Source organism: Ambystoma mexicanum, chromosome 5p (assembly GCF_040938575.1).
Source record: "Ambystoma mexicanum isolate Mex_15411 chromosome 5p, UKY_AmexF1_1, whole genome shotgun sequence".
NCBI classification, from domain to species: Eukaryota; Metazoa; Chordata; class Amphibia; order Caudata; family Ambystomatidae; genus Ambystoma; species Ambystoma mexicanum.
In genome coordinates, this window is record NC_090930.1 from 909,500,180 (window position 1) to 909,527,652 (window position 27,473).

The 27,473-nt window shown below is 44.0% G+C and overlaps 1 protein-coding gene across 2 annotated transcripts in view; it reads right to left on the reverse strand.

The window, feature by feature from the left end:
• The window catches only part of ADCY1 (adenylate cyclase 1), a 2,048,432-nt gene that overhangs the window by 686,580 nt on the left and 1,334,379 nt on the right, over nt 1–27,473 (reverse strand). For both annotated transcript variants that reach the window (XM_069613341.1, XM_069613342.1), the window contains one exon: nt 19,645–19,786. In XM_069613341.1, the coding sequence (XP_069469442.1) occupies nt 19,645–19,786 (142 nt within the window). The remainder of the gene's footprint in view (nt 1–19,644; nt 19,787–27,473) is intronic.

Consider the following 27,473-nt stretch of genomic DNA (forward strand, 5'->3'; position numbering starts at 1 on the left):
CATGTCTGGGAACATTAACTTGATGTGCGCCTTAACGTCACTCCAGTATTGTTGTAGGATAGGGCAGTCCCACCATATATGCCGCCAGTTGCCTTCTGCCCCACAGTCCCTCCAACATGCATTGGAAGCTCCCCTGAACATGGTGTGTAGTCTTTCAGGCATGTAGTGCCATTGGAGGAGAATTTTCATCCACATTTCTTTGGAGTGTATTGCTTTCGTTAGTTTGGGTATCAGTCCCCATGTGTATTCCCACGACTCCCTTGGTATCTTTTTCCTCAAAGACTTTTGCCATCTCTGTATGGCCATTGTACTTCCTCCCCAAGAGAATTCATAAATCTGTATATGTTTGAGACCAGCTTCCTAGAGCCATCGTTTGTCATAATGTATTTTTCGAATGGGGTTAATTCTCTCGCGGCAGCTTCTCTTATTTTGGGTGAGCCTAACCAGTGGTATAGTTGGTCATATCTGTATTTGTCTGAGGCGTTGAGGATCAATAGAGAGGTACAGTCTTCAAATGATCTTATCTGTCCTTCCTGGAACATATCCCTCACCATTTTGCAACCTGCGTCCTCCCATTTCAGGTATGCATTCCTCTCGAGACCTGGGGGGAATTCGGGGTTTTTGAATAGGGGCATGAAAGGTGCTGGGTTTTTTGTTAGTGTGCCCATCTTAGTGGCTCTGTCCCAAATTTCTAGTGCCGTCTGCATAATTATACTTATACGTGTATTGGGGTGCCTATGTTTCCTCCCCACCCATAGCAGGTGTCTCGTGGGTGTGGTTGCTACTGCCCTATCTTGGGCTGCCCAAAGCCTCTGGGAGTTTTCCGGTATCCATTCTTTCAATATCCAGAGTTGGGCCGCCTCATAATATTTTTTAAAGTGCGGTAGTGCACATCCCCCATCTTTTCTAGCCGCTGTGAGAACTGTGTTGGATGCTCTCGGTGTTTTCCCCTGCCATATGTATTCTGTGACCGCTTTCGTTAGGGATTTGAAGAATTTCGGGATGGGCCTTATTGGTATGGCTTGGAACAGGTACGTAGGTTTGGGAAGGATGATCATCTTGATCACCGTCATCCGCCCCCACCATGTTATTGCTAATGGGTTCCACTTCTCGAGGTCCCTTTTAATTTGTCTTAATATCGAGGGGTAGTTTTGGGCGTATAGATGTCGTATTTTGTGTGTCAGGGTAATTCCCAGATATTTGACCCCCTGCTGTGCAACCTTTAGTTGGAGATCCTCTGCAATTGATTAAATCCACTCGGAGTCTCCTGCCAGTATCAGTGTTTCTGATTTCTGTATGTTGATCTTGAGACCTGACAATGTGCCGAATGTTTCTATTTCCTGAATGAGAAGTAGAAGGGAGTTTTCTGTGTCCCCCAGCATAACAAGCATATCATCTGCGTAAGCGGCTATTTTATGTTCGGTTCCTCCCATGTTGATGCCCTTTATTTCCTTATTACTTCTAATCCGCGATAGTAGGGGTTCCAGAAAAAGTGAGTATAGCAGGGGGGACAAGGGGCATCCTTGTTTCGTCCCCCTCTCAATTTGAATTTTCTCGGAGAGAGCTCCATTCACTGCAACCCTGATGGAGGGTGATTTGTAGTTAGCTTTGATCATCTTAATGAAGGGCTCCCCCATCCCCATTTTCCTCAGCGTATGAAAAAGGAACGACCACTCGACTCGGTCAAATGCCTTTTCTGCGTCCAAGGCCAGTACTGTTGCAGGGGTTTGAGTTATACCTATTTTTTCCACAATATGTAGGACCCTCCTAATATTGTCGTGCGTTTGTCTGCTTGGGACAAAACCCGCCTGGTCCTGATGGACCAGGCGTGGGAGTATTTGCGTGAGTCTCGTGGCTAGAATTTTAGTATATAACTTTGCGTCCAGGTTTATTAATGCTATTGGGCGATATGATGTTGGGAGTTCTGGGTCTTTTCCCTGTTTGTGTATCACCAGCATTTTTGCCTCATTCATCGATGGAGTGATATCGCCTCTGTCTTTGAATGAGTTAAAGAGTTGCGTTAGGACCGGGGCCAATATATCGCTATAGGTTTTATAAAATTGAGCAGTGTAGCCGTCCGGGCCTGGGGCCTTATTTCTGGGAAGTTCTTTAATTGCTTTGATGACCTCTTCTTGGGAAATTTCTTTGTCTAACATTTGCCTCTCTACTTCCGTTAGTGACGGGAGCGTCACCCCGTCTATATATGTTCTTTGGGGGGAGTCATCTGGGTGATCGGACGAGTATAGGTGCCGATAAAAGTGTTCGAATATGGCCCCAATTTCCGTCGTTTGTGTTTTCCTAATCCCTTTCTCATCCTGCAGTGCCTTTACTGTCCTATCTTGAATTTTCCCCCTCAACTGTCTGGCCAGGAGCTTGTCCGCTCTGTTGGCTTTTATGTAATACCAGTGTTTCAATCTTATTAAATGTCTTTCAGCTTTTTTTGTACGGATGGAATCTAGTTGGCTTTGTACGTGTCTCAGAGATCTTTGCAGCTTCATGGTTGGGTTCTTTATAATTTCAGCATGGATTTTGCTAATGTTGGCCTCCAGCTCCCTTTCCCATTGGAGGTTAAGTCTCTCCCTTTGGGTTTTTGTGCGATTATATGACCCCTCGTAACCGCCTTCAGGGCTTCCCATTGTATTTCTATCGGTGTGTCTGGGAGGTTGTTATTATCTAGGTATTCGATGATTTGTTCTCGAATGGTGTTTCCTATTACCGGGTCTCGGAGTATCTCTTCTGGGAGCCGCCATTTCCACAAGCCTGGGGTTAGCATTATTTCCATCGAAAGGGGGGCATGTTCGGAAAGTGAAATGGCGCCAATTTCTACCCTCCGTGTTTTTCCCAGAATGGATGGGGTGGCCCATAGGTAGTCTATACTCGACATTGATTGGTGTACATGTGAAAAGTAGGTGAAGCCTTGTTGATCAGTGTTAATGTGCCTCCAGGTATCTGCAAGTGCTAGATTGGACATTTTCTGTTTCAGGGCTTTCGAGGGGGAGCATTGCCCCTGCTGTCTGGGGGCCGACCTGTCCAGATTGGGGTCCCACGCTATATTTAGGTCTCCTCCAAGCACTATTACCCCGGTGGCGAAACGTTCTAGTTTTCCCAGTGTGTCTTTAAGGAACCCCTCCTGCCCTGTATTAGGTGCGTATAGAGCAGCAAGCGTTAGGGAGCACCTTTCAATTTTCGTGTTCACCAACAGATATCTCCCCTGTTTGTCTGCCTCTGTTTGGAGGATCTGTACCTTTAAGGAGTCTTTGAAGGCTATTAAGACCCCTTCCTTTTTGTCTTGTGTGTTTGCCTGTAGTATCTGGTTATACCCTTTCAATCGGACCTTTGTCCTGTCTTGTGTTTTAATATGTGTTTCTTGGAGCATGATAATGTCATATCTATCCTGTTTCAGGAAGTGCTCCACTTTTTTCCGTTTGACTGGAGAGTTAAGGCCGCAAATATTATAAGTTAGGATTTTAGTCCCCATCCCAGTCCTGGATGTTGGTCCCTATGTGTGTGTCTCGGAGCCATCCTAGAGTGGAGCGCTGAGTCCCGGTGTCCCCCCCCTCTCCTATGAGGCAACCCCCAACTTGCCCTTTCCCCCCCCCCAAAACTGCCCTGAGACGGGCTCTGGTTCCTAAGGTCGCTCTGGCGTTGCGCCGTGCGCGCCATGCCCGACTGGTCTCAGGGATAACTTGCAGGGTGTTCTAAAACCCTTTGGATTCCAAGTGACGTTCCAAGTGCCCTCCTCCCCCTCTCCGCACCTTATTCATGATTCTGAAAGACTCTCGTCCTGTTTCTTTATCATATTCGAGTTGGGTTACTCGTTCTCTCCAGTGTGAGTTTGATAGTCCCTTCTGATGCCTTCGTTGTGGTTACCTATCTGTTGGCAGGGGAGCCGGGGGCGGCCCTCCCTTTTCTTCTGGTATTTTTCCAGTGGGAATCCGTTCTATTCCGGGTCTGGTTATCTCTCGTCCTTCTCTGAGGTTCTTCCCCTTGTTCGTGGATGCCCAGTATATGTCTCCCCTCTTCACAGGTAGTTATCCTCCTTTGTTTGTCGTCCCACGTGAAAAGGAGCCCAAAGGGGAATGTCCATTTATATCTTATTTGCCTTGATGTTAGGTATCTTACAACAGGGCCCATGTCTCTGCGCTTCTGTAATGTGATCTGTGCCAGGTCCTGATACAGCTGGACCTCCTCCCCGTTCATTCTAATGTGGTCCATTGACCTGGCTTTCCTCAGGATCTGTTCTTTTTGGGGATAAGAGGAGAGGGCTACCAAAACATCTCTAGGCCTTGCGCCAGGTTCCCCCGCTCTTTTTGGGCCCACCCGGTGTACTATGTCTATGGATACTTCTTCCTCTTCCTTTGCGCCAAGAATCTCCTTAAAGACCTGTTGGACGGCATTTTTTAGGTCTCTGTCCTCTATTGACTCCGCCATATTTTTAATTCTTATGTTCGACCTTTGTGAATGATTTTCAAGGTCCTCGCACTGAATTTCAAGATTGTGAGTCCGTCTCAGCAGTTGTTCCTGGAGCTCTGCATATTGTTGCGTCTCTTCATCGAGGTTTTGGGTGATTTTCTCCAGGGTGTCCGTCCTCTCCCCCAAACTCTTAATCTCCGATCCTAATTCTTGTAGGGCCTTCTTCATATCATTTTTCATGGATTCAAATTGCGTCTCCGTTTTAGCCATGAACTGTGTTTGAAATTCCCCAAACCACATTTTCATGTCCTCTTCAGATGCCATTTCGGGGTCTGCTGTTCCAGTGGTAGCTTTCAGGGGATGTCCTTCTTGGGTTTTTTTCCTTGTGGAGCTAGAGGGTGTATTCTGTTCCGACCCCCACAGTTGTGGGAGGCTCTGATCCTGTTTCTTTTGGGGGTTTTGGAGGGTAGATTGCGCTGACCTCCCCCTGGATTTTGACATATGTGCTGATGTTTATTTTCGAATTGTGGGCGCTTCGTCCAGTGACCTGCCCTCTTCCACTGAGGAGTGTTCTGGGTCCGGGGCGGATGCGCGAGTTCCCGGATTCCGGGTACATGCCCCCCGCTACCCTTGGGCTGCCGCCTCTGTACCGTCGTCGATGGGATCTCCCCCAACTGTCTGCCACTGAGTCTTCTACCCAAAGTCGCGTAACTGTTATTTTGAGCGCGGGTGGTCGATCCCCCACGCCTCCCCCAGTGAACCCTTCTGGTCTTTCCTCCTCACTGCCACCGGCTCCAGCGTCGACCCTCGGTCCTGGGCCGCCTTTCTGTCCGCTGTCCTCCGGCGCCGTTATCGGGGGGGGCGGGGCAGCTTCTGCTTCTCTTCCCCTCGCGGTTCCTGTCCTCGCTGCCTCCTGCTTTCGGCCCGAGGCCGCGTAGGGGGCAGGGGGGGGTCGGGTCGTCCCACGCCACGCAGCTCCAGGGAGTCGCAGGTCCATTCTCCGGGGCCCTCGGGCACTCCCGACTAGAGGGCGATTCTCTCCTCGGCGGTCTTCTCTGGCGCGCGCGGGAGCTTCACGGCCTTCCCGGCAGTCCACCGCCCGTATAACTTCGGCTCTAGGCGATGTTGTGAGAGTTTTCCGCTATGTTGATGGGCTCTTTGGCGGTGCGGCCTGGATGGGGGACGGAGCGACGCTCAGGCACGTCCTCCCTCCATCGCCGCCATCTTGGAATCTGTTTGTATTTATTTTTAATATAACATTTCATTCTTATGATAGTGCCTGTTTTATGTACTTCACATTTCACCAGATGTGTGGCGTAAGGCACAGATAGATAAGAGGATATGCCCAGGACCACTCAATATGGGAGATGGGGAGCATGAATACAACCCAGGTCTTCCAGTTATATATTAGTCATCCCTTTGTACAACAGCTAGACACAGGCAATACATTAGCATAGTAAGCATACTGATCACCTGTTATCTTACTGAACTGTATGCCTCTCAAAGACGATTTGCATGGTGTGTAACCTGTGTGATGCTTCTACGAATGCAGTATGAATTTCCACACCAAAAGTGGTGTTACAGCAACCAAACACCATCTGATATATTTGAAAGAAACACAAGTCGATATGATATCCAGGACATGGTGCAAAACTGTCAATAAGATTGTCTCGTGTTTGTAAAAGTGCACTCAGCATCAATTCGTGAAGGGAAGGAGTCTGACACAGGACAGCCACACAGCAAAAATATAGGAGTCAATCATTCCCTCTTTGATCTTCTCAATAACTTATCTGTCTCTCTCGTACACCCTCTCTTCTTACCAGTGTTTTTACTTAGAACATCACCATTACACAAAATGCTCCCTCTCCCCAGTAGCAGTCTCATCAGAGAGGCCAAACATTTCATGACAATGAAATCCAAACTGATCATGGATGCCTGAGTCACATTGACAGGGAGGGATGAGTTACCTTTTGCTGAGACTGACTTTTCCAATAAGATATAACTGTCATTTGTAACAAGTGTAATGCATATCTGCCCATGATTCCATAGACCATAAAAGACCCCTTTGCATAATTGTTGTTCAACGTCATCACTTTCAAGCTGACAACCAAGATAACATGAGCTGGTATACAGCCGGAGAACAATAAGTGAACTACTCAAAGAAACTCAGTCACATTCATTATCCTTGCTTTTATAGTTGTGTCGAAAGGTTATGGGGTGGATTGCTCAGCAATAACCTTTGTTTCTTTACGTTTACGTATCACCAACTGCTAGTCTCGGGCATGGTATAACTTTGTGCTGCTTTTACTTAGTTCAAAGGTACAATTTAGTAAAAAAAAAAATCTAGCACTTGTTCTTTCTCCTACAAATCCAAACGCTCACTTGAGTGCCTCCAACGGCTGTGGGGAAAAAGTGAACAGCAAGTGCAGGTATTCCAGTGCCAAGATGAAATATCTGTGGTGCCTATGGAAGATATTGCAAGAAGACTAATGTGGGCACATACTCATGCATTTTCAGACACACACAGTCTCACCCATACACAGTCACTCACCTGCACACATAAGTTGCTCAATAAGGATAGGATAGCTCAGGGGCAACTCATTTGTCCTGTAAACAAGACTATGTAGTGCAAGACAGGTTTGAATCCTGATCCCGTGCTTACAAACCAATCACTGGTAATGAGTGCATTATAAAAGAACAATTATACATGTCCAAGGCTTGTTGGGAGGATGCAGTTGTTTTCTGGAATTCTAGGGCCGCTGGAATGGGCACCCTAAGACCCTTTCCATTTCCTGTCTGCCTCCTATCCCACTGTTGTCCGAGTGCTCTCTGAACATCCGTCCAAGGACACAAAGACTGGAACCTCATTTACATGTACAGATGGTATTTTGCGCTCAGATACAATGTTGAATTCTATTATTGCGATAAGCAAAGCCCCTTTTTAATGCAATAGCCCAAATCGCAAGTGAGAGGCCCTGGGATGGCCCGTCGGAGCCCCATAACTCTCAATTAATGAGCTGCCAAAGCAAAAAAGGGAAAGGAGTCAGAGAGAGTGTCTGATTCCCACTACACAGAGAGGCAGAGAATGCAGTAAATACACTGGATTTGAATCCAGGAGGAGACAGTGTACATAATAAAGCACAGAGCCAGGTTCTGAGTTAACTGCACTTTATTATTCATGCCAGCAACCGCAGATTCCCTACTGCGCATGCATGCTCATCCTGCATCCCATTAGCGGATGCAATTTATGAGGCAGCTCGGTGGCTCCATTAACCATGTCCTCTCCAGGACACGCCATCTCCCCCTTTCGGGCAAACAAGAAGTCACTTACAGTTTTGTGTTCTCATATCTCTTCAATTAGACGCACCGACGTTCTTATGCATCTTGTCGACCTGACCTGATGTTCATCCTGCTGATCCTCAGCGTCTTCTCTCATCAGCTCCTCATGTGACGCAGCTGTGATATCTTTCTTCTTGATCTTCTTCCTTGTATAGCCTAAAATGAGAGACATTTCGAGTGACCACCCTCCTGGAGTAGTGAGCAGTTATCATTGTCCCATTCACATGAGCTATCGTCAGATGGTCTGGATCAAATCTTGAATCCACCTTTTTATCTTGCCATCTGCAATCGAGTACCTTGTCACCTACTCTTAGGCCAGAGTTCTTTGCTCATTTTCTGTTGTCGGCATATTCCTTCATTCTTGTTTCTGGCAGGCATCCACTTCTCAAATCTGTTTTATGTCATCACTTACGCCACTCGTCAGGTTAGGAAGTCTTGTCCTATCCTTCTGCTGAACAGTAATTCTGAGGGATACTTTACGGTCATGCCATGAGCCGAGTTTCTATAATCCCTGAGCATGTTGCACATGGCTTGGTTGAGTGACATGGACCATAGTTCATTTTGTTGGAGAACTCTTTTCAAACTGCCCATGACTCACTCCACCATGCCATTTGTTTGTGGCCATAGTGGAGCAATCTTTCTATGGTGAATGCCCGTGTATTGCATGAATTTTGCAAACTCCAGGCTGCTGAAGGGTGGACCATCATCCGACTTCAGGACTTCTGGAATACCCCATGCAGAGAAGATGTTGTCTAACACTGATATAACAGTGCTAGCTGCCATAGAAGGTATAGTGTGCACCAAACGAAACCGAGGGTATTCATCCAACATGACTAGCCAGTATCTGTTTTCTCTAAAGGGTCCAAAAAGTCAATTGCTAGGTGTGTCCATGGACATTCAGGCATGTCAGACATCTTTACGTGTTCCAAATGATTGGGTCTGGAGGTACTCTGAGATAGGTTACATGCATTAATTGCGTTTTTCATCATCTGGTCTAGTCCTGGGAACCACATGGTGTCTCTTACTTGTCTTTACATAGCCACCATCCCGTGGTGACCTTTGTGAGCTAGATCTATAACATGTTTTCACAGGTCCATGGGAATCACTATTCGATGTCCTCGCATGATGAGTCCTTCCGCCAATATTAAGAACTTCTCGTACATTCTTGAATGCACGTAGTTCTGCAGCAAAGTGTTCTACACTTTGCCCACTTGTGACATTCGTGCCTCTCCATCCTCTCTATCTTCTGGATTGGATCACATCCTGCACCTTCTTTAGCGTGACATCTTGCCTGGTGTGGTCCAGAATGGTCTTGGATGTGATTGTCCTGGGAGGGCCGTGATGAGTGAGAAAGTTGACATGCTTATCTGCCATAGTCTTGTCAGTGGAGTTGTCTGGCAGCGGGTGTCGAGACATGAAATCTGCTGGGTTGTATTCCTTAGCCGGTTTGTGAATAATGGTGAAATCAAAGTCCTGTAGTTGCAGGCCCCACCTTTCTATTCATGAAGGCATCTTGCATTGAGAGCTTCCGTTGATGGTCACCATGGCCTGGTGATCCATCACTATCGTTATTGGATTACCCAGGAGAAACATTTGGAAATGTTTGCACGCCCATACAATGACAAGACATTCTTTTTTTGGGTTGTGAGTATCTTGTCTCTACCTCGATAAATACTGGCATCAACGGTTAACACTGTGCACATGTTCAGATCAAAGTAGGCCATGTGTTCTGAAGAGGCAATGTTCCTTTTTATTTGAATGAATTCGTCTCCACATTGTTGTGACCATTGGAATGTTTTACCTTGCCTAGTGAGTACTCTGTGGGGGCCACTGGTGGTCATAAAGTTTTGAAGGTATCGGCTGCAGTAGCTGGCCATTCCTAAGAAATACCTGATCTTGCTGATATCTTTGGAGGGCAAAATCCCAGAGATATTAGCAACTTTGCTTGGGTCTGGGCTCACACATTCTTGTGAGAAAATGTGTCCATAGAAATTGAGATGAGACTTGTGGAAGACACACGCTTTTCACTGTTGAGGGTTAAGTTGGCTTGTTCAGGTAGAGTTTTGAGAACACTTTTACTCCATTTAGTAGGCTGATCATGTCATGTAGGTGCATTCAGGGATGTCTCTTATGCCCAATTTCTTTGTTTGTTTGTCGCATGTCCACACATATGCATATCTTGTTTGGTGATCTTCTCTTAGAAACAGCCTCTATGGGGGACACCCATGGAGTCGGACCATCAGCCGGTTCTATTATACCTTCACTCAGTATACTTTGGGCCTCATTCCGAGTACGGCGCTAACCAATGGCGCTATTAACGCCTTGGTTGACGCCGTACCCGGACCGGCAGCGCCTTGGTGGTTGGCGGAATTACCGCCCCATTCCAAGGTTGGCGGGGCGGTAATTCCCCAATCCCCATTTACCCTTCCCCATTCCCATTCTTGCCCCATAGGGCATAATGGGAGTGGGGAAGGCGTCAATTACGCCACCGTAAATTACGGTGGCGTAATTAACATCAAGGTCCCTTAGCGCCATGGTATTTAACGCCTGCTAAAAGCAGGTGTTAAAAGCACCATGGCGCTAAGGGAACTCGGAGTATGGCGGTAAGGGATTACCGCCACCGCTCTCGTTAGCGGTGGCCGCTATCCCTTACCGCCATACTCGGAATGAGGCCCTTTGTATCTCCTGTTCTCCGAGCGTTTGTAGATTAATCAGAATTCTTCTCGAGTGTTGAGCTACAGGTGGTATGGATTAATCAATGTGGAGTGTGACAGGGTTTCCCTTAAGACACCCAATGCCCTCAAACAGAATTGGGAACGCCTGCCTAACTGAGAATCTGTGTTACATGTTATATGTCACTGCCGCAATCTCGATCTTGAGAGCAGTAGGGCGGCACAGTAGTACATGAAATTTCTGTGTGTGTGCTTTTTTCTATATATAGTAGTGTTCTGAAGAATTTCCTTTGAAGAATTTCCTTTGATTTTGCACTGGCCCTCTTGTGAGGTCGTCACACCATTCATCATGTAAGCATAGTCATGTTGAGTCATCTCTCTGGGGGGTGAGGCTGATGGAGACATCCCTGTCACTTGTCTGACATGTCTCATGAGGTCTCACCTCGCACCTGCGTCTCATTTTGGACCGCTGCTACACATATTAGACTTGTGTTTGGGGGTGTAAAATTGTACCCTAGTGGCCATTCAGTTGGAGAATTGCAGATGACTGCCAGATGATTCTCTCTGTCACATTTGGTGAAGGTGTGTCCAAATGCAGGGCACTTCATGCCTTCTTGATGAGGGAATGGGAGGTCACACTGATAACAGCTCCCATATGAAATAGGCCACTTCGATGTATTGTTATATGCATGTCTACTTCGAGCTGCTGTTGAGACTTAATATATTTGTTCTCTTCTGGGCACTTTGGTGGTTTCAATTTGCAAGGCTTGCGTGTCCCTCAGCAGCTTTGCTGGATGTCTGGCGTTGTTTCTTTCCACTTGGTAAGAGTGTGAGCTTTTCACCATTCTTACTTGTGTTTTGACCTGTTTTTGTGATTGTGAGCTCTGAAGTACACCACTTCAGTAGCCCCCTTCTTTGTGTGTGTCACACAGCACCATCTGTGCAGTGGCACAGGGTTGCCGTTCAGACTCCCACCAACTCCATTTCTGAGGTGACTACCATCCCCCAGAAAAGGCTAAAGTTACCATTAACTTTACCTAGTCAAATTTAACCAAAGATCCAGTACAACACCATCCTACATGGAGTGCTGGAAGGGTTAACTCTTAACTCTTTTTATCTGTACCTCCTAGAGCATTGTATTGCTCTTTTAACATTTAGACATGGCTGGTGGCAGTGTTATCCACCCTAAATTTCTACCGCGGTTATCTAATATAACCGTGGTAATATTGTAGGCTATTGTGTTAGCCTCAAACTTAAACCTGCTTGACCAAATCCCTTTTCGTTTGGCTCTGGTGCGGTTTATTCACCATTTCTTTTTGTTAAACTCCTTCTTGTGCTTTACTTTGCGTGGCAAACTAGGTTTGCCTTGTTTGTTCACTGTCTTTTGGCGGGCACCAGGGTGTCTAGGTGGGCTGAATGTGAGGGAGGGGTGTAGTCACCCCCTGCACAGGGTATCCTAGGAAACCACTTTGTCATGATTGGGCAAGGTGGTTGTCCGGGCTGGACAACCACCCTGCTGGGTGATTGACAGCCAGGCTGTGTGAATGGGGGTTTTGCGCATAAAAGGCAGGTCTCTTAGGCTGGAAGTCAGAGAGTCACCACTGGAACTACAAGGAACCAACAAGAAGTGGAGGAGACGTTGACTGCTGCAACTACCCCGTACCGGTGAAGCCCTGCCGCAGTCCCAAGCTATCTACCCTTCAACGACTAAGAGGAGATCCAGTCCGGAGTCTTCTTCCCTTGAGCCTGGTGCGGTTCGCCAGCTCATCTTCTTCAGCCAGAGGTCGCCTTTGTGGTCGAACTCGCTGCACACTGCTGTAGTGGTCCGGATAGCCACCTGAAGAACCTCTCCTGTTTTTAAGGAGTGCACCTTTTATTCTTTGTCGCTGCTGCCGGCCTCATCCCTGTGTGGTGCAGACCCCCTCATCGTCCTTCTTCGTGCTGAAGCTGCAGGAAAGCGTGGGTCTGCGGGAAACCAACAGGAACAACTGCCGTGGCACCAGCTTCGTTCTTTGAGAAAGGTAGTGTGTCCTGTTTGAGGAATTTGGGTGAAATCCCTATTTCTCTAATTTAAGGCTTGTCCTTACTTTTCCCTCCTTCTTATAACTTTTGCTTCTGAACATTGACAATATCAAAGTACTCTTGGCAACGTTGAATCTCGAACTGTCCGACTGTGTGATCCTCGACAACAGGCACACGGTGTCACTTGACTTTGGCTCCGGCCCCTTGACTCTTGAATTCCTGTCTATGTGTGTTCTTCGATTCTGTCTGCCTAACCAACGTATTGCCTGTGATTTTTGCCCCCAACTCTCTCTGGGTACTTCGAGTGCTAAGTGTGTTTTTACCCCGGTAGCATTTCTTGCCACGGATACGCATTTATCTAGTAGACCGAAATGTCAAAAAGTGATTGCAATTGTATTCAAGGTAACATGTTCTGTTTCATAACACTGGTCCATTCAAACACAGGGTACTTACCTCGAATAATATTGTGCAAGTGAATTGGTTAGTTGTAGTATATTTTACGTGTGGTTTTTGAATAAATAGAAGTGTTGTGTTAATAACAAATGGTTTAAAAATAAATGTACTCATATTTTTTACCTGAAACCTTGAGTCAGTGTTTGCTTGAGTCACAGTAATTGTGGTCCCTTTGTGTAATCTCTGCTACTGCTCATATACTCTTGAGATAAGCCTGGCTGCTCCGCTATTGCTACCACTTTAACATAGTAGTACAGCCTTGTACCAAAGGTAAAACTTGTATTGCCACCTGAAGTCTTAATCGTGTGTAGGGGTCCCTAAGGGCACTGCACAGGATCCTGAGGAGTCGTGCAAGACTTTCTTGTGTGCAAAATCAACTCATAGTGATCATCTGAGAGGAGATTGTTAATACCAGCCACATGTCTAAGTAGAATGCATCCAACGAGAAGGGCGGCTGAGAAGCAGAAAAGACAAACAGGTTGATCTCTGGAAAGCGGGGAAAATGGAGGGGACTTGCTACAAGAGTTACACGAGTCCTTGAAGCAGCTGTTAGGAGTGACTGCAGTGTAGTGGAAACGAATGTGCACATCTCTCAAAGTAGGGGCCATGTGATAGCAGAGAGCAAATACCGCTAAGCCAGTTTAAGTATTAAGGGGGAGTGATATCAGCAGCACCGTGAACAAAGAACTGGTGTTGATGGTGAAAGAAGCCCCAGCCTGCAGCGCTGAGAGTACAGACATCACACAGATGTGCTTTCCCTATGCATGTCCTTGGCACTCCAGCAGTGTGCCTGCCAAGCATGAAGGGTAGCATCCTATAAGGCATGTTGTCAGTCAAGAAAGAGCAATGATTCAGAAAACATCAGTGGCCATCATGGAATGGTCAATCATGCTAACAAAATATAGGATTCAGTTTAGGCCGGAAGGGAAGGAGCTGAGGCACACGCCAGCCATCAAGCAGCTGCAAGGATCATAGGCCAGGTATCAACAGGTGTCTCAGAGCAGTTAAAAGTAACTACAAACAAGATAAAATAGTAATTTGTACCAAATGAAAAAAATCAAATGCTTACACCAATAAGGGATGAGCATAGACAAAGCATGTTCTTACACTTAGCATAGCAATTCTTTAGCTTCAGAGTATTCAGAAGGCAAGAACAAATAGAATGCACGAGCTGGATGGTAGGGAGTATGTCTTCCCTCTGCTATTTCAACTACACTGGCTTTCTGTGGCATGATGCATTGAGTTTAAGGTATTCTGTACCCTGCCCAGGGTTCATTATGGTCGATGTGCATCCTTCATGATTTCAAATGTATACCGTATCATGCCATCTTACGCCACGAAATGTCCATGTCTGTGTTTCAGCAGTCACATCTGGCTGGCTCAGCGAGGAGCATTTCAAAGACTCTAGGGGCTTTTGTGATGGCAAACCTGGAAGTGCTTATTCCAAAGTCCCTTCCTCCATGGTAGACCTTGGCTCAACCCAGGCCACAATCTTTCCACAGCAAACCATTATGAGAGAACCAATATCAGAGCCAAATGGGAAGGCATTGCAGTCCACAACTGGGAACCACAAGTATTCTTTAGAGCACCAGGGTGACAGGAATTTGGAACACACATGAGAACCGGGGGCTTGGTGTTTAGCCCATCAGAACTAGATGGGGGCACTAGGCTGACCATCATTTTGGAGTCATGCAGGACATGACAGGTCCAACTGACTCCAAAATAGTGGCAGGCCTTCGAGAGGCATCACCCACAGAGGTACACCACATAATCGAAAGACGACCAGTCAAGAGGAACGCTCTAAAACATTGTGATTATGCCTTGTGAGTAACAATCACTCACCAGAGCGCACCTCATATTCTAAAAGTAATGCTTTTCGAGATGTGCTCTCTTGGAAGTTGTGTCCCGTGTGACTGTCAATATCTTCTGTAGACCAGTGCCAGGGCAAAACAAAGGGTATTTTTAGGCAACTGTCTGTATTGTAAATGCAAAGCATGGACATTTCTATAGTTTATTTTTGTTTTTTTTAACAAATGCACAACTGAAAAGTGTGGCATTGTTGGAAGCACATTACCACTTCATGGAATTTAAATGCCCATCACTGCCAGCAATTAGCATACAGCAATGTGGGTTTAGAGTTGACAGCAGCCCTCCATGATATGATATGATATGATATGGCATTTATAACGCGCCTATACACACCATCCACATGCAGGTAGAGTGCCAATGTATCTGTACACATAACACAACATCAGACACTCATTCTAGTGCCAGCATTGATTCCCTGGATAGGTCTGCATCCTTCGATCCCCCCATACACCATACAGTCTTCTCTAGGGGATTTTGATAGTTTACTAGCACACGGAAAAAAGACACAAGCATCTGGATGGTTCATTTTTTTGTGTCCCAGTGTTGGGATGCACATACAGTGTCCCAGCCAGGCAAAAAGGTTCAGTTTGAGAAAGACCTCTTAGTAAGCGCAGTGGGAGCAGTTTTATTTTTGAGAGGCAGAAGGTGCACGTATCGCCTGTAGTTAGTTTTGACAGATAACAAATACATCATATAGCAACAAAGAACAAGCAACACATTTATTAATGTTGTGGTTGCAGAGGTTTTAGATAGGGCAGTGTATTATAGGCCCTGTGTTTAGACATTTTGAGGGAGGTGCAAGAAGGGAGCGGAAGTAGGTGAAAGATGGCGTCAGAAAGGCATTGTGGTAGAAAGTAGGTCAGCAGGTCGACTTGCAAGATTACAGCCATATTGGATTTGAAGGCCTAATACTAGATGAGCAGAACAATGGCCCTGATATGGAGCGGCGGCTCTGATTAGCTCAGTCCCAAGACAAATCTCCTGTCCATCGCACATGAGAGAAGCCGTGTTCAGAGGAACATGCACTGTGCAAATAAACACTAATTATAGTCAGCTGCAGCGCTCGCAGGCGGTGGGAATGGAATGTTGGATGCAAGGAGGGAAGGCAGGGATGTGCCCTTTGAAGGTCAAATTCATGAGAACAGGGCACACAGGTTTGTGATGCCACTAGTCCAGGTTAGGATTCACAGCACTACTGCCCTCACCCAAAGAGCTGTCATTCTTTTTGAACTACAAGTAGACGAGTAACCAAAGCAAATATATCCATGAAATTGAAGCCTCAGAGGGGTGCCCTGGTCACATCATTACTGGGCACCTGGGGTTTGAAGGAGATGAGGGGGAGCGGTGTCTGGAACGTTCCATGATTTGGGATAGGAGGAGCAGAGGTGATGCCAGTGAATGTAGTCCAAGGTTGGGGGATGGGGTGGGGTGCAGCTTGTGTGTGGCCTGTTGTCTTAACAAAGAAGAGTTGGCCTCGCCAGTCTCACTTTGAACATGCCTGTGTCAGTGGGGTGCACATCACGTGACAGTCAAAATGTTTTCATCAGTCTTCCCTTAGGTCAATCCCTGCTACATTTAAACTCTGCCCCTGAGATATGTTGTACTCCATTTGGACTCCTCCAAAAGAATGAATAAGTCTCCCATTGATTACAGCAGCCATGCTGTATTTTGCCATTTAAATGGCATGCTCACATAACTATTCTGTAGATTTCTCCAAGAGATTTTTTATGTCAGGATGAATTGTGGATGTGAGGTCTGCTAGGGAATTGAAGACTGTGCCTAGGTTAGAATGGATGACAATTTTGTTCTCAAATATGGAATACTCTTGTTTACCAATTTTAAGAAGCAGGTCGGAAACATACTTTATAATGAAGATTTAAAATGTGATCCAAACAAGCAGCACACAGGCATTTCCGCCGAAAATGGGAAACTCATCGATAGAACGGCTCCTATATGCAGACGATCTCACATTATTCGACCAGACCCGGGTAGGCCTACAACGTCAGCTTAACGGCCCACAAGAATATGCAAGGAAGATTTTTTTAGAAATTAACAAAGGGAAAACTAAGGCAATGATTCTACAGAACACAAGGAAGAAAACCATCAATTTTAAGTGGTCTCTCGAAGACGCTTAAATTGAAATTGTCCAAGACTTCAAGACTTCAAGTACCTAGGAGTGCAGCTTGACAGCACCAAGACAGAAATAACTATGCAAACTGTCATGTTCAACAAGATCAAAAAACTAGCAGCTCAAGCAAAGTTAATAGACCGCAAATTTGGGAAATTCTCATTAAAGCCTACAATTAATTTTTACAAAATGAAGGTTGTGCCCGCAACAACATATGGAGCAGAAGCCATGCCGACCATTCCACAAAACATCTGGCTCAAGCTTTAAGCTACATTTTGGAGATCGGTGTTCAAGCTACCGACCTCGACTTCTGGGGTAGCGATAAGACACGAGCTGAGCCTACAGTCCATGCAATGCACAGTTGCCTGCAACACACTTGTGCTCTACAGAAAATGCAGAATGATCGACGGCAACGGTGTCTATAGCCTGATCAAGCGCGAGATAGATTCAGGCAAATCTGAAATGCTATCAACTTGGCAGAAAGAGAACATCTGTCTCCTGGACTCCATTGCATCAGATGAAGACGAACTGATCCACAATCCATGTAGAATATTACGAAAACTGAAGGAAGCAGATTGGGCTAAGAGAACGGAACAAGCCTCAGCTCAAAGGCTTGGAGCACACCTTCCCGGCAACACAAGAAAATTAAACGAACTACAAAACTACATAAAGATCTTCCCAAATAAATGGGCTCGGAATCTGATTCTAAGAGCACGTCTGAATCTTTTTCACACAAATGAGATCCTACACATAAGAGGCCTTTCCCCAACGGCAAATTGCCGTTTTTGCCACGACACGGAGCCACCGCCACAAGAAACAATTGGGCACTTGTTAACGACCTGTCACGTGACGCATGCTTTGAGACAGATGTTTTTCGTGCATGTAGCAACAAAGGAGCAATTGATGGAAGAACCGACATGGTGGTGTAGACTCATTGGTGGCGACAAAACCAGCTGGCAAATAATAACAGCCAAAATGCTTGAATACATTGTGACTGTTCTATTACAAGACAAGGAATCCTCCACGGATCCGAGCCTAACACAGCCAACAAACCGCAGTTAACTTGAACTTAAGTCCGAGAGACAATTAAGAGACAGAATGAAACAGGAAAATATTGTAAAAATCTAAGTTTCATTAAAACAATAAAAAAAAATTTAAAAAATGTGAATTTTGACTTTTCTGACATCTTCGATTTTTGAGATATGGTATCCTTAAAAAAAATCCCCCCACCCTGGTGCACCTTCCTTAACTGGATTTTTGGGAAAATGGTAAAACACGTGTTTCTAATTTTTGAAGAAGAATCTAAATAACAATTTTCACGTCTGTAACATCTTAGTTTTTTGAGACACAGGTATCCTAAAAATATCCCCCCCCCGTTTCACCCCTTTAGGGACGGAATTCCCAAAAGTCCTTCCTTAATGGGTCCTTACGTCGTGAAAATAATGTACCTTCCAAATTTCACATTCCTAGTTTAAATGGTTTGAGCTGGGAGTTGATGAGCCAGTCAAAAATTCACCCCCCCCCTTTTAACACCCTTAGAAACAGAATTTCCCAAAATCCTTCCTAAGTGGGTACCTACTTCATGAAAACAATGTAACTTCAAATTTCACATTCCTGGTTTAAATGGTTTGAGCCGGACGTTGATGAGTCAGTAAAAAATTCACTCCCCTTTAACACCCTTAGAAACAGAATTTACAAAAATTCTTCTTTAGTGGGTGCCTACGTCATGAACACAATGTACCTTCCAAATGTCATGTTCATGGGGTTAAATGGTTTGATCTGGACGTTGATGAGTCAGTCAGGACTTCTTCTTTTATATATATAGATATGAGGTTTTCCACTATAAAACCTGTAACTTCTTGGGGCAGGAGGAGCGCCTTGTCCGTTTGGTTCTACAGGACCATCTGGGACCTTTTTGTATGTAATAAACTTTGTTTTCCCTTGCAAAACGGTGCAGTGGTTATTTGGCATTTTGGTACATTTTTTTATGGTCCGGGTTTAGGGTCACGTCGTTCTTTACAGCAGACAAATAAACACATGGCAATTCCAGATACAATGTACATACATGGCAGCCGGCATTAAGAGAGTCTGAAGGATATCAAATGAGCCATAAATCCATGGGGAGTCATTCCTCTCCACCTTTAGTCATCTTTGAGGCAGGCAGAGATGCTGGTGACTTTGCTTCATTGAGAAACACGTGGAGCTTATTAACTATTCTATGTCCAGCTCCATTTAGATAATATGTCCTGAAATGGCACAATAGGAAAAACAGGGGGAGCTCTGCCTACTTTTATTATCAGTGCAATGTAATGTGCAATGTAATGTCTTATTTAAAATGAATCTGTTATGTATGCAATGTGGATCCAGACTCATCAGTTCTTCTACATACATGTCCCATTTTTGCATGAGGGCGCTGGTATAGCCCAATAGCCACCGCCTGCAAAAGAGTCATTTCGTAATGTTCTTCTTGCATCCCGCTGTCAACAGTCTTCATGGATTATCATTATTATTATTTATTCTACCCAATGTTGATGTGTCATATCTCTACGAAAAGGCTAATACTCTGACTTTTGCTGCCATTGTCTCATCAGTTAATTGTCAAATTGTGTGTCTTTGGTTCCAGAAACTCGTCAAATACACGTGTACTTTACACATTGATGTTGACAAAGATGTCCCAATGAGTCAATCATTTTATGAGGGCACTGCTGCATAATGTGCACGTAGACATGAATTACTAAAGACACTTACCTTCCTTCGATGGGATGGCACAATGAAAAATGTTTCTATGTTATGTTTTTTCAAGAAGCTGTTCCGTTCATGACCATATCCTGGTTCTACCTCGTAGTCTCCATTTAGGCACTCTAATGTGGTCTTTGTGATATGAACCTTCCTGGGGAACAAATTCAAACATCATAAAACAGCTACGATAATTCAATTTCCTCAAAATGCATGCACGTCCTGTAAAGTCATGTAGAACACAATACATATGACGTGCCACTTTCAAATCTTGTTCTGTCAATCTGACATAGTTAAAGCAGATATTTCAATTCATATTCATTGTCTGGAATTTCCATCTGTAAAGGCCGCCACAGTTTTCTCCCTTCATCACCATTAAGTCGAACAGTCATGCAATTTTACAAAGACCAAATATATGGAGTGGAGTGGACTATTAACTGGAACCTGGGGTTTGATCTGTTCAACATTCTGTACCCTATCAGTTATCAATGTGGTGCATCCTCTGTTAACATTTGCATCAAATTAATGACAGTTATGAAACGTGCATTAAATATATGGATGTCGTTTGCCCATTGATACCATACATATTCAAAGGGATTGTGCCATTATGAAAGTCAGAAAGACTTTATTTCGACAAATAATTTCATAAAAGCACATATCCCGTTAAAACATCATAAAATGCATGACATCATAAATACACACATTCCATAAACATCATACAGTACAGACAAAGGGATAAAATGGCCTCGCATAAAATAAGAAATAAAGAATGAATGAATATATCACATTTGTAATTACCCATTCACCATTGGCTTCTTCAATCATATTCTCCAAGTCCAGGCACGATATTTGCAGGCATATCTGTAGAATGTGTGTATGTTGCCACAGTCTTCCTGATCATTCTACACCCACCAGCCAAAAACCTTGGTTTTAAAAAACGTTTTCTCAGTGGCAACGTAGCAGAACACAACATAAGGAAGTGATTCAAGTCCTCATTCCCATTGTTGCACAAATAAAATGCTTCTGTGAATCAGGCCCGCAATCATAAAATTCACACTAAAGACAATTATTATCCAATGACAGATGTTTATTGAGCGTTCATTGTGTACCACTTTTGCATACAGGACTTAACTTTCTAACTGCTCCTGGATATATTGTTTTCTAAAATAAACCATGTTTAATCTCTACCTAGCGCTCAAGTACGTGACATTATAGGAGAATCCATTTTTCCTGGTAATTATGAACCTGCCAACCGAACGAGGAAATATTTGGAACATCAGCAGGGGACATAGGCATTCCATGGTGATTCCTATGGGTTCTCTTTGCAATCTACAGGGAGACAGAGGCAACTACACAACAGGGTAATGTGATGCTCTACAGATTGCATTTGTGTGGGGAGAGGGTTAAGACAGGGATCTGTTCCTCCCCTTCTCCTTGTTAACCTGATGACAAATGGATTACAAGCATCCATAGAAAAGGTAACAACATTGGTTTAGGGGGAATTTGAGCGCTGGATACATGTTAGTACTTTACAAGAGTTCACAGTCTTAGTTTAAGAGGGGCTTCTTCCCCCGTAGGCCCCTAGGCATTGGGTCAATGGCAAACAAAAAACGTTTAATTGGTTCCAGCGCATTATACTCTGTGTATTGATGACATGTTGATATCCAATAATCACTCTGATTTATTTCAAACTTATATATTTTATTGTGCATCCATATCAAGGTACTGCATACTATACTGTATGATTTAAATCATTGTTTTAAAAAATCTAAAAGAACGTTTGTCTATACATATTTTGAGACTGGATCATCAAGCTAACAGAATGGTGACGGACTTTGATGGGAAGTATTGGAATTTCTAACCCCTATTTCATAGAAAATCAGACATGAAAACACACATAACTGAAGCCACATGAGCATTGCAAAAACCGACAAAGAACCACCCTCCAACAACAAAGATAATCCTTTCAAACCTCTTTTTTAAGACAGGACAAAGCACATGAAGACATGTATTATATAAACAAGAGGATAGTGGGGGACTGCTCCCGAATTACTGACACACAAGCAGCATGGTATCCATTCATTTATATTAGACAATACTATTGAGACACAATCCACTTCACTGACATGAGTCTAAGATTATTCAGAAAACAAGCCCTAAACTGAGACTCAAGCAAGCACCTACTTTGCAATTAGTGAAAAAGGAACGGATCGCTGTGGGCCCAGTACAATGTTAAACAAGAAAAGCCCCATTACATAAGGCAAATAAATAGATGCCACCACCGAACATTGACAACAGAAGAGAAGCCAGTTCTGATATAACTAGAGCCTACTTGGAGAACTCGACAATACTGTTAGCGACATCATTTAGTCACATTAAGAATTGTGCTACAATATAATGTCAAAGTCTGACAATCTTACTGGTGGGATAAAAGCACGATGGAAAGAACCCTGATCTCTACCTGACAGTTTAGAAAATAAATCTTGTAAGCAAGGGGGCATCAAATCCTGTAGGTCTCTTTTGGCTGCTTCTGTTAGCTCTGAAGGTGTCATAATCTGGGGATTTGGGAAAGGAGTGCATTTTATGTCGCATCAGGTAGAAGTTATCAGAGTGTAATTGCTGTTATTTTCCCGGAGTCATGTTCATAACAAACCTGCTTCTTTCGCTTCCTATGAGGCATTCTCAAGACTTAAGTAAGGATGTAGGTGCCTTGCAATTGCAATTGAGCTATGAGTTTGTTATTGTGATACTGTTATTTGTTATTGTTATTGTGATACTGGAAATGGCTTATGGAGGGACAGGGCCTCCTGTCCTTGTCCTGCCACTTCTCTGTGTGTGTGTTTCTTAATGTTTTCTGCCACTGAGGTCCAGCCTAGACCTCTGGCAGTGCAGCTCTTCATGTTTATCTCTTGGTGAACAACACACATGGGATACCCTTATGGCACCCATGGGTGTGGGTAAACCCTTGTACCCTTTATGTGTGTTTTCGGGCACCTGTGTGTTGCCCACATAGCAGGGTATGGGCTGGTGGCAGCTACAGTGGCTCTGAGTGTCCTCCATTTTTGGGACACCCAGGCCCTGATATAGCAATCAATGGATTCTGACTGACTGGCTTTTGGGAAGAAACACTATATATGTCTCTGTTGTTCCCTTTCCCCCTCACTGGCTGCTGGGTGGAAATACCATATATGGCTCTGGGGCTTCCTCCTGTCACACTGACCGGAGCCTTCCCAGGTGTTGTATGTTGTGGGTACAGCCTAGGGGTGGGACGTGGGTGAATGGAGTTGGGAGTCAACTCACATTCTCTGCTGTCAGTGTCTGGTTTCTGTGTGTGTGACACAATGAACAAGACAGCGCTGATTGGAACTGCCATGAATTCAGTGTAGTGTGCTGAAAGGCTGGGTACTTGCCCCAATCCACATTCTTTGTTATGGGTGTCTGGGTTGAGTGAATGACCTGAATGCCCGTGAGCCTGATTTGCTGCCTGCCTGAATGCCCTTCTGTGTGATTGGCTGACTGAGCCTGGCTCAGGCAGAGTGAATGGGGAACAGATGTGAATATCTGGGGACCTCTCACCAACTTGTTCAGAAGCTGAAGCTGAAGCAAGAAGCAAGAAGAAGCTGTTCCTTTAAGCCCAGATGGAACAGAAGTCTTCTGCTGCATTTCTTCCCAAGGACTGATCCAGAGAGGACCTGCAAAGGAGGCCTCTCCCCAAACAATGAGGGACCATCGTGCAATACTGGTGCTCTTCATCGAAATGTATCCTGGAAGCCAGTCCTGTGTGCCTGTCATCCGGAGAAGGGGTCTTTGAAGTCCAGAAGAGGAGTGCCAGACATCTTGAGCCAGAGAAGTCCATTGGTGTTGCCCAGGGTCCCGAGGTGCATTTCGTGACCATTGGAAGCCGATAGTATCTACTGCCCAGAAGAGGGGGTAACCTGGCATAGTGCTACTGGACACCTGGAGCAGCTACTAAGAATATTTGTAAGGACATCCATGACATCACCACTAACCACACTAGACAGAGCCCCACGTCGTTGGGTGCAGTGGAAAGTCAGTCAGTGGGTTTCCCACCACCAGAAGCTAGCTAATACGTTCCAAGGGTCCGGACTTGGTGAGGGTCTGAGGACCACTCCAGTGACCGAGTCCATGTCACCAGAGGCCGTCCAGATGTCTGTGTTGCATCTGGACGGCAAAACCGTGATATTCCGAAACCCGACACCAAAAGTGACATATGTGACCATTGCCATGAGAAGTCATTGAAGGGTGCTAGGGGCCTTACTTTCAAATGCCAAGCATTTAAGGAGCCCACAACAATTTTTGTCTTCACAGGACACCTACAGTCCAAGAAATCGTCGACCAAAGGAGAGAACCGTGAAGAACAAAACTGCTGAACTTCAGAAAGACTTTGGTTCCTTTTTATTCTTAGACTCAGCATCCCAGTGGCTCCTTTTTCCAAATCAGGGTCCATCCTCGGAGAGAATCGTTGAGTAAAGTCAAGAAACTCTGCCACTTTGCGCAGCCACGGAAGGTACTGTGATGAGGAAGAGCATCTTCTAGCATCAGGAGTCGTGCAATGGTCCTAGATTTGTCTCGCATCCTGTACTTCTGTGACCTCACAGGTACTTTGGGTTTGTAGAACCATTTCAAAGAAAGCACAAGGTTATTGAACATTATTGGACAGGGATGTAAAACACAACATAAGTTACTCCCTAACTTTTCCCTTACAGCTTGCCCAGGTGGGGGTATTCTCACTCAGAATTACTTCTAGTCTAAAGAAAGCATTTTGACAATGTTCATACCTAACCTGCTTTTCTTTCATACTCTATGCTGTTACACCTAACTTAAGAATCCACCTGCCCGTTTAAAACTGTCTGCAGTTAGTGCATCTATTACTGGATGTTAGTAATCTGTGGTAGCACATAGAGTGTATTTTTTTTGCCATTCTTTGAATAAGTATTCAAAGCACAAAGTGTTATTATTTATATGTATATATTTGGTAGTGATAGCAAACCTTATTTTATATAAAGAAGCTGTGTTATCACCTAAAATAGTGAGTGGACATTACTTTGTGGGGGCTTTGGGGAAACAATGTCATTAGGAACTTGCCTGCATCACCTCCTGAAAGTTTAAGCATGGATGCTCGCCCACTGTTACCATATAAAGGACAGAAGTACAAATATCCCCTCCACTCTTTACGGTTATCAATGGTGCAGAGATGTATAATCACTAAATCCCCTACTTGAATTGTACTTAATCAGGCTATGTTGTTATAGTGTGCTTTCTCTTTGTCATGGGAATGGCTGAGGTGTCAGGTTACCAGTTGTCGTACCAAAGTCATAGAATCGTCAGTCTTTCAGACAAACTTAGCAGTGTTAAATTTGATCTTTCAGCCTTCATGCAGCATGTCTAATACATCTCAGGAATCAGACAATCGACCAGCGTGAACCCTGTGGCAGACTGGTAAATTATTCCTTCCATCAAGAGTGCCATGTTAGTAATTCAATGTTTAAGAATTCAGTTAAAGCATTACACCAATCCCTCAGTCTGTGGCCAGTAGAGGACTGCATGGCATTGATCTTCAGACCTTAATTTCAGTTATAAGTTTGAATATTAAACTAGAGCCTTTTTCTGTTGCTATTCCCTTTCAGAAAAATGACTCTAGAAAGTATGGAAGCAGGTGACTTAAGATTTGCTGGGTGGTATTGGTTTATACAACAGCCTCTGTGCCTGGACAAGTGTAACTAAAGGTCTGACTGTGTGGGGCTTGCCATGGACTTGTGTAATAGGTACATGGCTTGGTGAGAGCTAAAAACTGCTAAGAAACGGTTCCCGGCCTCAGGTATTGTTATTCATTTTGGCTTTTCACTATTGCTCATTGCATGTTGACTCATATATTTGAGAACCAATGCATGTTGGTGCAATTACAACTTTTAACTCATATCCATATCACTTTTTGTCAATATGTACAAAAAAACGTGGTAAGGCCACAGAGAAGAAAAGAAACCTACCCCTTTAGAGTGGGAGCTGACAAATAATATTTTTTTCCTAAAACACTAGCTAGAACAAGCTTGATTGATCTGGTCTGCATATGTGCATTTAATGTTGTGTAGCTGTATAGAAAAATCCATGAAGGAAATGTAGAAGTTGGTGTTATTAGATGGCTTGTTTTATTTACAACAACAATATGTTTATTTCGGGAACATTATTTTCCCATAACAACAACAAATCTGTACAACCAGTTTCCAGTTAGGACATTTCTGAAAATTAAACACATAGGCATTATAAAAGCAGCACAATCATAATATATACATTACATTTCAGATGACTATTGCATACAAATATCCCTACAAAGCCAAATGAAATCCATCAATATCCAATTTTAAAATACATTTATGTACTACATTGCTAAGAGCTGTTTCTTTTTATAAAATGATCTATGCAGGTGTGATGATAAGGGCCAACCCACCTTTGGGAAACCTACCCACAATAAATTTAGCAGAGCTCGGTGTGATTGGGATGAGCCAGTTTGTTTTACAATTAGCTGCAAATTGTGGCCTCTGATTTCAGTGTAGGCTGGGCAAAACAGTAAAACATGCATTAGATCCTCCTCTGGTGCACGACACAAAAAGCAGCATTTCTCTGCCATATATCCTGGCCATTTTGATAAGGTCACTCTCAGTGGGAGATAATGGAATTTGGGTAGGTTTATTGGAACTCTTTAATTTAGACAGGTTGCCTATAGAAGATATCTCTGTGTCGTCTCTGAAGATATTATTGTATGTTTGTGATTGAATGGTTTTATAAGTTCTATTGTCTCCCGCCTTCTGCATGTTTGGGCAATCATTATTCTTTTTTGTAAGGTTGATTTTAAGTGATTGGTGCAGAAAAATAGCCAGGTGCATTCATTCCCATGACCCAGTTTATTCTAAACTGTAAGCATGGTATCTCCAAAGCATTGTCATTGGACAACAACATATATAGTAATGCATGTATAAGCCCTGCGCTATTATTAATACAGTAGAGCTAGATCATTCTCAATATATGTGAGTTTGAGTTCCATAGGCGTGCCATAATTTAAGGCTGACAGTGGTAAGCAGAGTACCTTTTTGAGAAAGTCATTCTCTCTCATATTAACGTCTGTGGTCTACCCGTAGCCCTACAGTGCCATCCCATTGATCAAGCTTTACTCAAATATACCTTTTTATTTAATTCAATAGATTTAGTAATTGCCATACCCATAAAACAGTAAACCCCTCCTAATGCTTGTTTAAATGCTTTGTCTGTTTTTGAATGTGTGAGTCTGGTATAAATATCAATGAAAGGCACATACCAAGAAGTCAAACTCTTTAACACAGGGAATTCTACAATTGTTGCTAAACATCAGTGGGAAGTGTACTGAAGATTCCTCTATTAGCATTGAAAGTACAGAAATATCTAACACCATTCAAAATCAACCTACATTAAATATATTTAAGAAGAATTATGATCACCCTATGCACGATGATAAAGTCATGCCAGAAGGATGGAAATTTAAATACATGACCCTTGGCACATATTTAAAATCAGATGTAGCAATACATGCTAAATTAAAAACACATTGAATTAGATACAGCACCTTTGTTAAAAAGAAAAGAAGATAAGAAGATATTCATATGAAGGTCAATCATGGCATGGTTATTAATATGCCACATGCTATACGGTCCTAGAGGCCTTTTGAAACATGTATATCATGTCTCAGGGAAGTGATGTTTGTTTTCACTTCCCCTTTAAATAAAAATGTGTGCGCTACATATGACAGATCTTTTATCAATACACATACAAGATGTTTGGTCACATCTATT